The sequence below is a fragment of the Arvicanthis niloticus genome, unplaced genomic scaffold (genome assembly GCF_011762505.2).
Source record: "Arvicanthis niloticus isolate mArvNil1 unplaced genomic scaffold, mArvNil1.pat.X pat_scaffold_195_arrow_ctg1, whole genome shotgun sequence".
Taxonomy (NCBI): Eukaryota; Metazoa; Chordata; class Mammalia; order Rodentia; family Muridae; genus Arvicanthis; species Arvicanthis niloticus.
In genome coordinates, this window is record NW_023045816.1 from 24,688 (window position 1) to 38,484 (window position 13,797).

Below are 13,797 nucleotides of genomic sequence, written 5' to 3' on the forward strand. Positions count from 1 at the left end.
CCTGGAACCTGTGTGCCACAGAAATACTAAGTATCTCAATGGCTACCAAGAATGGTGTGTCCTGAGTCTGAACACCTGCAGCTGCCACCTGCCCGGAGTCCCAGGAGGCCTGGCTTGTATTCCAACCGAGTCATCCTTAGGAGGGGACGGAAGCCTGCAGGCCCACGTGCCGCCTGCCTTCCCACAGCTGGTCTGGGGCAGGAAGGAGGTGAACTGCAGAAGCCTATAGATAGCTGAGTGAATCTACAGTCATTCCACACAAATGCACCCAATCTCAAGATTGATCACAGAGTCTAGAGGGTACCAGGACCGTGCACAGGATCACGGCCCTGACATGTTGCATTCAGGAGGAAAAGGTCCGTTTGTAACTTTATAAAGCATCTTTTGCCATCACCTCTCAAAAGCAAGAATTCAACACATCAAGACTGCTTTCTATTTGTTGTATAAAAAAGTAAACTGTCTGAGAATGTAGCTTACTAGAGGAGTGCGTGCTTAGCACATTACGGGGAGGTCCTGCTTGCTTAATCATGTTAACCAGTGTTCTTACAGCACAAATCCCTGTGTGGCGAGAGAAGGCAGGAGCATACTCAGGACCAGGGCTGAGCTGCCCTTTAGGGACACCTGCTGCTTCCTGCTGAGCTTACCTGGAGCATCTTCTAGCCCGTCCCTGAGGGAAGCTTCTAAGGATCCTGCCACTTCTCTGAATCTGAGGAAGAAGGACATGGTCAGCGTCGGGGTCTGGACGGGTCTGTAAGATGCTTCTCCTGTGTGGTCTGCTCTCCTGCCCACGGACACCTGGTATTCTCAGGATGTCCAGATGCCCTTTTCCTTTTTCCTACACAAGAAATAAGCTCCCAAATGAAGCCACTGTTCTGCAGCGTTCTTTGCTATCTGCAGCTAGTCTCAATCTACGCCATCCAAGCCTTACTGAGAGGGTCCCCTTAGTTCCATTTTGCAGTAACAGCTCAAGGCCACACAGTGCTATCTTTAACCCCCCGGAGTCAGCAATACCACAGTGAAGACTAAGACACACTAAGAAACTAAGACACAGAGCACTGGCTTGGTACCTGCATTTGTCAACCCTGGGCTCACTGCACACACCCTTCATCCTCTGCTGACTCTTCCTGCTGCAGCCTACACCTTGATGGCAGCCAGTCCCAGAGTCCAGCCACCCATCAGACCTGGGTTTCACTAACAGAGGCAACATGTTTGACAACTGGCTGCCTCTGTGAGCGCTATTTCCAAGCTGCAGTCTCTGCACATTCTTGCTACTTGCTAAGTCCCTCAGTAATGGGGAATCCTGACTAACGTTCAAGATGAGTTCATGTCACTGATACCTGAGAGTCATCTGTGAAAATGAACTGAGCAGGTGCCAGGGAAGCCTACAGCAGGCTGGTCTCGGCAACAGCAGAGAGGAGGCACAGAAGGAACACAAAGCAGAGAGAGAAGTGGCAAGAGGCTGAGGGAGCAGCCCAGGAAGCAGCATCCAAGTGCAAGGACAGAGAAAGGGCTACGGGTGGTGGGGTGCACACCAGCCTTGAGAATGCTGCCTGGCATCTTTCACAATCTACACAAAACATAGGAAAGAAGACTGATGCAGAGGCCAAGGGCCTGGCTCTACTGTCCACAATGGAAAGGTAGAGCCATGTTAAGAAGCCCAAGGTGAGGATGTGCCATTGCTACGGTCTTCAGTGGACTAGAACATAGCACCCGACAGAGCATGAAGCTGGAAAGAAAACCAGGCTTAGTTAGCAACCTAGGTAAAGGCATGAGGCCCCAGGCTACATGAATGCTTCAGAGAGTTCACGGAAACAATAGGAACAGAGCCCTGACAGTCAGCACTGCTCAGCAGTGAGACATCTGCTGTTGAACCAAGGAACACAACTCTGAAAGAAAGGTCCAAGCCAGCAGGCTTACCTGCCTTATGGAGGCCAAGCTGCTGACCTCCACGGTGAGCCCTGAGCAGCCATGCGGCAGCCTCCAGATGCACTGAGTGTCACTGTCTGTGGGAGCTCAGGAGAGGAAACATTTGGGTTTGGGGAAAGACTCTACTCATATCTTTCCTTGAGCATCATGGTCTATAGGGAAGCAAAGCATGTTTACAGAATGACACCTGTGGCATCCCAGCGCGAGGGTGTTGCTTTCCTCTGCTCTAAGTACCAGACAGAGTGAAGCGCATATGTGCGGTGGACATGCAGCTCTGAGGTGGGGACAGGGAGGGGGAGTAAAGATACCTAAACCTTCACATCATGGAGTCCACATCGTAGAAGGAACTGCAGACTGTACACTATACGAATGTTCTAGCATCATACTCCAGAAACTCCAATCAACCTCTGTATAGTCTGAAGCTGTGTGGGTCATATGTGCACTTACTTTCTCTACCAGGGACCAAACGTCCATTTTCCAACACCTACGGGAGGGCAGGATGGGGTGAGTGACTGACCTTATCTGGAAGTAAACAGGCAGGTTCCACTTGTTGCTGAAGCTGTGGTAGGCGGGGTGTGCTCGCAGTCGCTTCACACTGGCCTGGGATCCACACTGTCGTTCAAACCTCCGCACAAAGTCCATGCTCACCGTGTATCTCTAGAACAGGAACAAGCAGTGGGATTTTCTCCATCAGCAAACTAGACAGTCAGGAGCACATGCTCAAGACTGTAGCCTAGACTGCAGAGATCAACGCAGAATCAGGCAGGAGCACCTGTCCTCAGGGCGGCCTCCTAATAACTCCAACTCCCCCTTCATTAGAGTGTCAGCATGACCACAGCGACTGTGCTACTACCCAGGTGTCAGAGAAAAGCCCATCTGAAGCCAGGTGTTCCTCTGCAGTCCAGGGCGGCCCTGAGCTTCCCATGGGATCACAGGCAGAAGATTAAGAGAAGGATTCATCTCTCCTAGCAGAGGTCTTTTAAAAGGAAATGAGGAAAGAAAATCCACTGGAGGAGACACTGTATGATTCTTGTGGATGAAAGACCATAGGACTGACAGACGCGCTAAACATGTGCACCGTCACCATGACACCCTCCCCCCTCAGACACAGCTAGGAAACATAGCAAGCCACACTTACCTTCTGTGGGGTCTCCATTCTCTAAGTCCCAGGCTCCCTGAAAACCCTACTGGACTTTCTCAGGTAGACAGGGCTCAACCCCATGTCACTAATTCCCTGAACTTAGCTCCTGTCACACAGACAGGAACGTCATTGGAGACTAAGCCACAGATCTTAAATATTTTTAGCTAGTTCAGGTATCTCTTATTCTCTGAGGGTAGTCTAGGTGTGAGGAGCTGAGACAAAGGTACTTGAACTGTCTCTAGAAACAGCAAGGCTGACAGAGTACAGAGGACCACACTTTCAGAAGAACTGTGGTATGGGCTTCAAGCGAGAGGCATTTCTTAAAGAAGTGATAGAGACCCACAGAAAATGAGGCCATTAACCCTGGGCCAGAAGGCCTGCTCAGAATTTGGAGTTCAGGTTCTCTCAGAAGTTTCCCTTCTGAGCCCAAACTTCTGCCGAGCCACCATGGTCCATATGAGTCTCTGAAGAACACAGCAAAATAGAAAGACCCCGATTGGCTCACACCACACTGCTCCTTCACCCCACATACAGCATCCAACCTAAAACACAGCATTTCTAAAATCATGAAACTTGCTTACACAGCTTATCGAAAACACAAGTCATCACATCATTCAATATTCTATACACAGGACAAACAGCACAGTGGACGAATGGGTTTCTCTGGTACACGATCCATATCTGTATGAGCCAAAGTCTCGGGAAGTTTCCTGTGTCTCTCTAGACCGTGGGAAGTACTAACATCATTATAGACCGCGGGAGGCACTAACATTATAGACCGCGGGAGGTACTAACATTATAGACCGTGGGAGGTACTAACATTATAGACTGTGGGAGGTACTAACATTATAGACCGTGGGAGGTACTAACATTATAGACTGTGGGAGGTACTAACATTATAGACTGTGGGAGGTACTAACATTATAGACCGTGGGAGGTACTAACATTATAGACTGTGGGAGGTACTAACATTATAGACCGTGGGAGGTACTAACATCATTATAGACCGTGGGAGGTACTAACATCATTATAGACCGCGGGAGGTACTAACATTATAGACCGTGGGAGGCACTAACATTATAGACCGCGGGAGGTACTAACATTATAGACCGTGGGAGGTACTAACATTATAGACCGCGGGAGGTACTAACATTATAGACCGTGGGAGGTACTAACATTATAGACCGTGGGAGGTACTAACATTATAGACTGTGGGAGGTACTAACATCATTATAGACCGCGGGAGGTACTAACATTATAGACCGTGGGAGGCACTAACATTATAGACCGCGGGAGGTACTAACATTATAGACCGCGGGAGGTACTAACATTATAGACCGTGGGAGGTACTAACATTATAGACCGCGGGAGGCACTAACATTATAGACCGTGGGAGGTACTAACATTATAGACCGCGGGAGGCACTAACATTATAGACCGCGGGAGGCACTAACATTATAGACCGCGGGAGGTACTAACATCATTATAGACCGTGGGAGGTACTAACATTATAGACCGCGGGAGGTACTAACATTATAGACCGCGGGAGGTACTAACATTATAGACCGCGGGAGGTACTAACATTATAGACCGTGGGAGGCACTAACATTATAGACCGTGGGAGGTACTAACATTATAGACCGCGGGAGGCACTAACATTATAGACCGTGGGAGGTACTAACATTATAGACCGCGGGAGGCACTAACATTATAGACCGCGGGAGGTACTAACATTATAGACCGCGGGAGGCACTAACATTATAGACCGTGGGAGGCACTTATAGACCGCGGGAGGCACTAACATTATAGACCGCGGGAGGTACTAACATTATAGACCGCGGGAGGTACTAACATTATAGACCGTGGGAGGTACTAACATTATAGACCGTGGGAGGCACTAACATTATAGACCGCGGGAGGCACTAACATTATAGACTGCGGGAGGTACTAACATTATAGACCGTGGGAGGTACTAACATTATAGACCGTGGGAGGTACTAACATTATAGACCACGGGAGGTACTAACATTATAGACCGCGGGAGGTACTAACATTATAGACCGCGGGAGGTACTAACATTATAGACCGCGGGAGGCACTAACATTATAGACTGCGGGAGGTACTAACATTATAGACCGTGGGAGGTACTAACATTATAGACCGTGGGAGGTACTAACATTATAGACTGTGGGAGGTACTAACATTATAGACCGCGGGAGGTACTAACATCATTATAGACCGTGGGAGGTACTAACATTATAGACCGCGGGAGGTATTAACATCATTATAGACCGTGGGAGGTACTAACATTATAGACTGTGGGAGGTACTAACATTATAGACCGCGGGAGGTACCAACATTATAGACCGCGGGAGGTACTAACATCATTATAGACCGCGGGAGGTACTAACATTATAGACCGTGGGAGGTACTAACATTATAGACCGCGGGAGGCACTAACATTATAGACTGTGGGAGGCACTAACATTATAGACCGTGGGAGGTACTAACATTATAGACCGTGGGAGGTACTAACATTATAGACTGCAGGAGGTACTAACATTATAGACCGTGGGAGGCACTAACATTATAGACCGTGGGAGGCACTTATAGACCGCGGGAGGCACTAACATTATAGACCGCGGGAGGCACTAACATTATAGACCGCGGGAGGCACTAACATTATAGACCGCGGGAGGTACTAACATTATAGACCGTGGGAGGTACTAACATTATAGACCGCGGGAGGTACTAACATTATAGACCGTGGGAGGTACTAACATTATAGACCGTGGGAGGTACTAACATTATAGACTGTGGGAGGTACTAACATTATAGACCGCGGGAGGTACTAACATTATAGACCACGGGAGGTATTAACATCATTATAGACCGTGGGAGGTACTAACATTATAGACCGCGGGAGGTACTAACATTATAGACTGTGGGAGGTACTAACATTATAGACCGCGGGAGGTACCAACATTATAGACCGCGGGAGGTACTAACATCATTATAGACCGCGGGAGGCACTAACATTATAGACCGTGGGAGGCACTAACATTATAGACTGTGGGAGGTACTAACATTATAGACCGCGGGAGGCACTAACATTATAGACCGCGGGAGGTACCAACATTATAGACCGCGGGAGGTACCAACATTATAGACCGTGGGAGGCACTTATAGACCGCGGGAGGCACTAACATTATAGACCGCGGGAGGCACTAACATTATAGACTGCGGGAGGTACTAACATTATAGACCGTGGGAGGTACTAACATTATAGACCGTGGGAGGTACTAACATTATAGACTGCAGGAGCTACTAACATTATAGACCGTGGGAGGCACTAACATTATAGACCGTGGGAGGCACTTATAGACCGCGGGAGGCACTAACATTATAGACTGTGGGAGGTACTAACATTATAGACCGTGGGAGGTACTAACATTATAGACCGTGGGAGGTACTAACATTATAGACCACGGGAGGTATTAACATCATTATAGACCGTGGGAGGTACTAACATTATAGACCGTGGGAGGTACTAACATTATAGACTGTGGGAGGTACTAACATTATAGACCGCGGGAGGTACCAACATTATAGACCGCGGAAGGTACTAACATCATTATAGACCGCGGGAGGCACTAACATTATAGACCGTGGGAGGTACTAACATTATAGACCGTGGGAGGTACTAACATTATAGACTGTGGGAGGCACTAACATTATAGACCGTGGGAGGTACTAACATCATTATAGACCGTGGGAGGTACTAACATTATAGACCATGGGAGGTACTAACATTATAGACCGTGGGAGGTACTAACATTATAGACCATGGGAGGTACTAACATTATAGACCATGGGAGGTACTAACATTATAGACCGTGGGAGGTACTAACATTATAGACTGTGGGAGGCACTAACATTATAGACCGTGGGAGGCACTAACATTATAGACCGCGGGAGGTACTAACATTATAGACTGTGGGAGGTACTAACATTATAGACCGTGGGAGGTACTAACATTATAGACCGCGGGAGGCACTAACATTATAGAGCAGATTAGAAAACCAGGGAGCGCTGAACACTCAGCAGAGACCGTTCAGACACAACTGAAGGGATGGTCACTGCCCCGGGGGAAGGTCCTGAGCACCACGTGGAGCACAGCAACACACAGGGGTGAGGAGGGCCAAGAGCCTGAGGAATCAAAGTAACAGCTGGGGAGACAACACACACAAACACTCCAGAATGGATGAAAATACTTGTCTTCACTCCAACTGCAGAGGTCGACTTCTTAGCAAACTACCTTCCCCAAAGAAACTCAAGGTCATTATGTGCCGACAGACATAAACTGATTTTATTATAAAGACACGACATGTGCCATCAGTAAGCCTTACTATGAAGCAGTGGTTCTCAGCCTCCCTAAGGCTGTGGCCCTTTAATGGGGTTCCTCGTGCTGTGGTGACCTCAACCATAAAATTATTTAGTTGTTACTTCATCACTGTAATTTTGCTACTGTTATGAATCATATGTAAATATCTGATATGCAGGATGTCTGACATGTGACCTCTGTGAGAGGGTCGTTCGACCCCCACAAACAGGTTGTGACCCACAGATTGAGAATGATGCTACAGAACCTTCCAAGGACTGCAATTAGGAAGAAGAAAGAATGTGCTGACATCCCCCAGGGAGCAGCAGCCAACAACAGGGAGGGAGGGTCTGCAGGGCGATGACTCCAAACACCAGGAAATGCCTATTTTAAACACATCACACAGGAAGTGGCAGGGAGCGGCACCAGGAGCTCAGAGCTCACATCCTACTGAGGAAGACGGCACAGAATGCGAATCCTCTGTAAGTTTACTGAGTGAAGAGGGAGGACACACCTGCCTCTGCAGAAGGAAAAAAATCCGTCTAAAGGAAAAAAAAAAAATCCTCAAAAGCCTAGGGTAGGAAAAGGAGAGAGGAACGGGAGAGGAGGGGAGGTAAACACAGGAGTGAGCTGGAGCAGAGGGGGCGAGCATGCCCACCACACCTTTAGAGCCGCATGACTACAGTAAATACTGCTTATGAGGGAGAGTGGTCAAACCAGGCTCGGCAGCCACCGCCACGCTCCGACACCTGTGGTGCAGCACACACGTGGGGCTCCTGCGATCTGCACAGCTTCCTCCTTCCCACCGTGGTATACACCTCACGTGTGGGGGTGCTGAGAATCAGAACTCAGGGTCCCACGCTTTCCCACACCGCGAGCTCTTACCTAGCCCACAGCCGAGTTCTCATGAAAAACAATTGCATGGATATTAGTTTTGTGAAGTCTTAAGACTTTTTAAAGGAATGCAGAAAGTGTTGTGTGTTATCTATATACATGGCCTCTAGACTGAATTATGAGCACGATCTAAGATGAGAATGTGGACTGGAAAGACAGCTCAGTAGCTAGCTGTGCATACTGCTCTCTTCTCTCTTTTTTAATGGTATGGATGTTTTGCCTGTATGCATATCTGTGCCACTTGCATGTCTGGTGCCTGAGGAAGTCAGAGAGGCTTCAGATGCCCCGGAACTGACCTATAAGCAGTTGTACGCCACTACGTGGGTGCCGGGAACCTAATCCTTGTTCTCTGAAGAGCAGCTAGTGTTCTTAACCACTGAGCCATCGTTCCAGTCCTCTGCATATGGTTCTTGTAGAGGGCCTGAGTCTGGTTCCCAGCACATGCACGATGAGACTGACAATCTACTGTACTCCAGCCCTGGGGGGCCTGAAACTTTCTTCTGTATACTGTACTCAAGTACAGTATACATCTACTCACACATATGGATAAATAGAAATGCAATCTTAAGATAAAATGAGAGCATTCTCATTCCTCCAAGTATCATATCCACACTCGAGAGAAGCAGTGTGTGTCCAATAAGAACACTCCGTCAACAATCAAAACAACAGTTTTGCCTTTCAGCAGCCTGAGACTACATCAATCAAACTGCCATTTTTCTGAGGCACAGGACACTTTTCAAATGACAAGCCATTACCTGGTGAAAGGCATCGGGGTCCCCAGGGTTGAAGAGCGAGGGTAGCTTTTCCTCCAGTCCTCGAACTATTTCTGGCCACACAGAATTCACCAAGAAATCGTAGCCAGGAACGACAGTGCCTTTCTCACTGTGGAACAAGGAGGCAGGGTTGGTCAGTTCACCCAGCTTCTACTTTCTGCACTGTGTTCACTTAGAGAACCTCAGCCTCATCTATTTGAACTGTTCTGAAGACCGTATGTTCTGTCTGGGTTATTTCGATTTCACTTCTGGGTCTCAGTGCTACACTGACCCTGACACCCCCAACCACCCTTCCCCCACCCTGTCAGGATCCTGACACCCCCACCCTCCCTCCCCCACCCTGTCAGGATACAGCTCTCCTACTCACAGACATCACCCAAACCCTCAGCTTGGGAAACAGCAGCCATAAGCCAATATTGGCACAGGTCAGCTTCCTCAGCACGTGGGAGGCTGAGATAGAAGGGTTACAAACTCAAGGCCAGGCTGGGCCACAAAACAAGACTTGGCATCAAAACCAGGAGCCTTATACCACAGGAAAGCAACCCTTGCATTCAAGAAACTTACTATAAGGCAGATAAATTCACTAACTTATCAGTGTTTCACACGCTTACGTGGATTCAGCTCTGAAATTCTATTATATTTCATGTAAAATCTTGGTCCCAATCCTGACTGAGAAGACACTAAGTCAGTCTGTGTGCTTTGTTCCTTAGTGTCCTACACTAGGTGCTGGATTTCTAATTTGAAAACTTGGCACTGAGTTCAGAGCACACAAGCTCACAAAGAGGGTTCTGTATGCAGAGGTCAGCTGGCAGTGCGGGACCAGACAGCTAAGGCCTTCTCCACTGTGCCAAGAGGGCTACCCCGTCCCCATGAGCACTTCCAAGTCCTGAGAACTGGGAGAAGGCTCAGTACGCTGGTCTGAGAAAGTCTATGGCTGGAACCAAGAGGCCTGGAGCCTGGAGCCTGCTCAGGATCCTCCTGAGTCAGATCACAGAACAGTCAGATAGCAATGGTTAAATCAAACCAGTATTTACTGAAGAATGGAAACTGACCAAGGGAGGAGAACTAAGGACAGCCTGAGGTGAATTGTGGACTGGGGGCAGCTCTGCCTGCCATGTACATGGCCATGAGTTTAAGCTCAGCACCACAAAACCAGAAAACAACTGTTCTGGATACAGAACGGGGTGTGGGCCATGAAAAGAATGCACTTTCAGTTTAAACTGGACTTGGGAGGAAGGCAGCTGAGAAAAGGAACATGGAGGAGTATGGAGGGGCCTTGGCTTCATCCTGCACTTGAGCTCAGAGCTGCATTCCAGCCAGCAGGGGAGGAGCAGTGACACACAGGACCTGCTCACTGAGCCAGCCCTGGGGTGCAGGTCAGGCTGAGGCCTTTAGCTTACCTTGACACAGCTCCTCCCGTGACTTCCCGGAGAAGGCGGCAGTGGTGAGGGACGAATTCCAGAAGCTTGTTGTACATGAGCTGAAGACCACTGGGATGAGAGTCAACAAACTGTTCAACAATCACCTACGGACAAACGAAAACTATTGAAAAATGGCATTCAAAAGGAACCATGAACTAGACACTAGAGGTGGGAGGGACACTTGGGCCGCTTTCTGTTCGGCTGTTATTGTTTGTTTTTGTTTTTTAAGACTCTCACTGTGTGGCTAGACTGGAACTCACTAAGGAAATCAGGCTGGCCTCAAGCGCACAGAGATCTGCCTGCCCCAGCCTTCCCAGTGCTGGTAGATTAGATGTGGATCCTCACATGCAGGTTGGCTGTGTATTTTCTAATCAGTAAGACTATGCTGGTCACATTCAGAACCAGTTGCTATGTTTACCCATAGCTCTAGGGAAGGAGGAGGTTAGGTGGCAGAGACTGGCCTGAGGCTGAAGAACCTGCTTCCCCCAGAACAGGCCAAGGGCAGAGCAGGGGCCCATTTCATTTCAGTTCCTTACAGCCTAACCCTGGCCTCTCCTATCACTACTGGGCTTAGGACAGGGTCTGAGGCAGAGAAATAAAAATATACTTCATGTATATATTTTATTTTTGGCTATAAGATTGAAACTCAAATCCTAACAAAAATTCATTAACTTTTAAAAGACAGAAGGCTACAAGTTACTCAGTGGTATCTGTAAATGAGAAATGCTGGCCACAGGTTCATGTTTGAGTGCTCGGTTCTCGGAGGCAGAGCCTTGTGGAGGACGTATTTCATTGTGGGCATCATTTGAGGGCTCCAGCCTCACCCTATCTCCTGCTCCTGCTCTCTGCCTCCTGTACTGGATAAAAATGCAAGCAGCCATCCTCCTGCTCTTGCCAGCACGCACTGTCCTCTCGGCCATCATGAACTCTGTCCCTCTGGAATTGTATGTTAAAACAGTTCTTTCTTCCTTGAGTTGATTTTGATCATGGTGTATCACCATAGCAACAGAAAGCAAACTAGTGTACCCAGTATACCACAAACTCCAAACTTCTTTACGGCAGGCAGCACTGCAGACTCAGTCGAGTGAAACACTCAGGCTTGTCTCTGTGACTGAGACGTCACGCTGACTGACTCAGGCTTGTCTCTGTGACTGAGATGTCCCGCTGACTGACTCAGGTTTGTCTCTGTGACTGAGATGTCCTGCTGACAGTTTGTTCTCTTCCCTCCACAGACAACTACAGAGTGTAACGAGGGAGAACACGGGAAGCTGAAAGCTCATTTTAGCAGTTCTAAGGCTGCCCAGGATTAAAATTAATCTCTGTACTTAATGACAAATGTGTACAGTGGCAGGCTGGAGGACAGGCCAGCCCTCTGCCATCACAGATGCTAACAGTTCCTAGCAGGACACACCATCCCCTACCGATAGCTGACCCAACAGGAGAAGGACGATCTCTGAACATCCCCACCTTCCCAGCCCCACAATTCCTTCCTGTTTCTCAAGCCTTGACCAAAGTCTTCTGTTCCCTGAGGAGCTGTGGGCGAGTATCCCACCCATCCTTCTGCAGTGTCTCACCGCTCTGGACGCTGTTCTGTACCAGCTGATCGCTTAGTCTATTTCACCGATAGGACCGGTGGGGAGCCTGTGTTCTAGTGACTTAAGGTCACGGCGTACCACGTTAACAGAGCTGATGGGTTCTGACCCAGGCCTTCTTTCGGGGTGGAACTGACAGCAGAGCTGAAGACACACCCAAGCTGCATTGTGAATATCCATCAGTGCACTCAGTTCCAACTGCTAACTGTGAGCAGGACCCTCTGCTACATGCACACACAAACAAGCTCCTTGCATCTCTGCTGTATCCAGCTCTACCCCTTACACCAGCAGCACAGACCTCATTGACATATGGCTTCACCAGGACCTGGCCAACCAGAGCTTCTGCATCCCGCGTCTTGTCGATGGTGGCATAGGTACGCAGGCAGTGCCGGACGATGTCCACGTTTGAGGTCTGCAAGCCTTCCAGCAGGAGGCCTTCCAGAGACTGCTGCAGCATGGCAGTGATGCCAGCTATGCGCTGTGGGGACAGCAGAAAGCTCACGCTCAATGGCTCTCAAACTCCAAAGGGCTGTACAATGCACATTGGTGCGTAACTCCACAGAAGACAGTACGTGGACATTTAGGAGAAACCCCACCTGGGGTAACAGCCAATCTCCTCCCATGAACTGTTCTCCAAGTAGATCACTAGAAGAATTTATGGAGAGACTGTCATATTGAGAAATGCCACTTTTCTCTGAAGTTACAAGGTAAACTGGTTTCTGACAGACACTATAGATGTGAAGAGTTCAGCTCCCAGTACCCTCACTGCGTGACTTACATCCACCTCTAACTCCAGTTTCAGGACACTTAAAACCTTCTTCTGGACTCTATGGACATCTGCAGATATGCCAGCACACCCACGCCCATGCCCACAGCCGCACTAAATGGTTAAAAAAAACCCTCAGTCTAGGGTTTTGGGAAAATTCAATGTCATCTGTGCCATATGGTCTCAGATTTAGAGTGGCTACCCTACAACTTGGAGTGTGTGACTTAGACTTTTCACAAAATCTGTAGGGATTGACACCTGGGAATAGAAGTCTCAAAGCCCAAACCGAAGCCTGGGGTCAACGTCGGTGCCAGGCACGCTGATAGACAAAAGCATTGACTGAGTCTCTACAGCCCACAGCCCAGCCCCAACCCACACTTACGGGTCTCACTTTGTCCAAAAGGGGCATGCCCTTGCTTTGCACGGCATGAAACTGAAGCTGGTTAAATTCTGTGGCAATTCTCTCCAAAACCTGTCCAGTCAAGAGTGGGCTGGGAGAGACAAGCAGAGAATGAAGCTGCAAAGGCACCGACTTCCCAGAGAACACGGCAGCTGACAGGCCATATGGGTTCAAACTGCAGTGTTCAGCTTTCAGACAGTGGTGCCCAGCTCTGAGACAGTGGCCACCTTGCCACAAGGTCAAAATCAATCTTTGTGCCATCTCTATCTCCTCCCAATAGGCATGCCCAGAACATCCCAGCCACAGTGGGCCAGTGTTAACTCGCACGTCACCGGCGATGCCTCAAGGCTGCCAGCTTCACAGGGGGCCATGTCCTAGCACCTCTCTCCAAGGTCACCTCTCTCCAAGGCCTGCTCCCAACTGCCCCTGTTCTGACTGTGTGTCTCTCTGCTTCGTGATCCCTCAACCTTCTCATTATCCACGTAAGTCCCTGCTTCTAAATT

At 48.8% G+C, this 13,797-nt stretch overlaps 1 protein-coding gene across 2 annotated transcripts in view; it reads right to left on the bottom strand.

The window, feature by feature from the left end:
- The window catches only part of LOC117701702 (conserved oligomeric Golgi complex subunit 2), a 33,031-nt gene that overhangs the window by 8,170 nt on the left and 11,064 nt on the right, over nt 1–13,797 (bottom strand). For both annotated transcript variants that reach the window (XM_034493227.2, XM_076706285.1), the window contains 6 exons: nt 13,277–13,385; nt 12,427–12,606; nt 10,516–10,640; nt 9,098–9,224; nt 2,444–2,583; nt 645–706 (listed from right to left, as the gene is read on the bottom strand). In XM_034493227.2, coding sequence (XP_034349118.1) covers nt 645–706; nt 2,444–2,583; nt 9,098–9,224; nt 10,516–10,640; nt 12,427–12,606; nt 13,277–13,385 — 743 coding nt within the window. The remainder of the gene's footprint in view (nt 1–644; nt 707–2,443; nt 2,584–9,097; nt 9,225–10,515; nt 10,641–12,426; nt 12,607–13,276; nt 13,386–13,797) is intronic.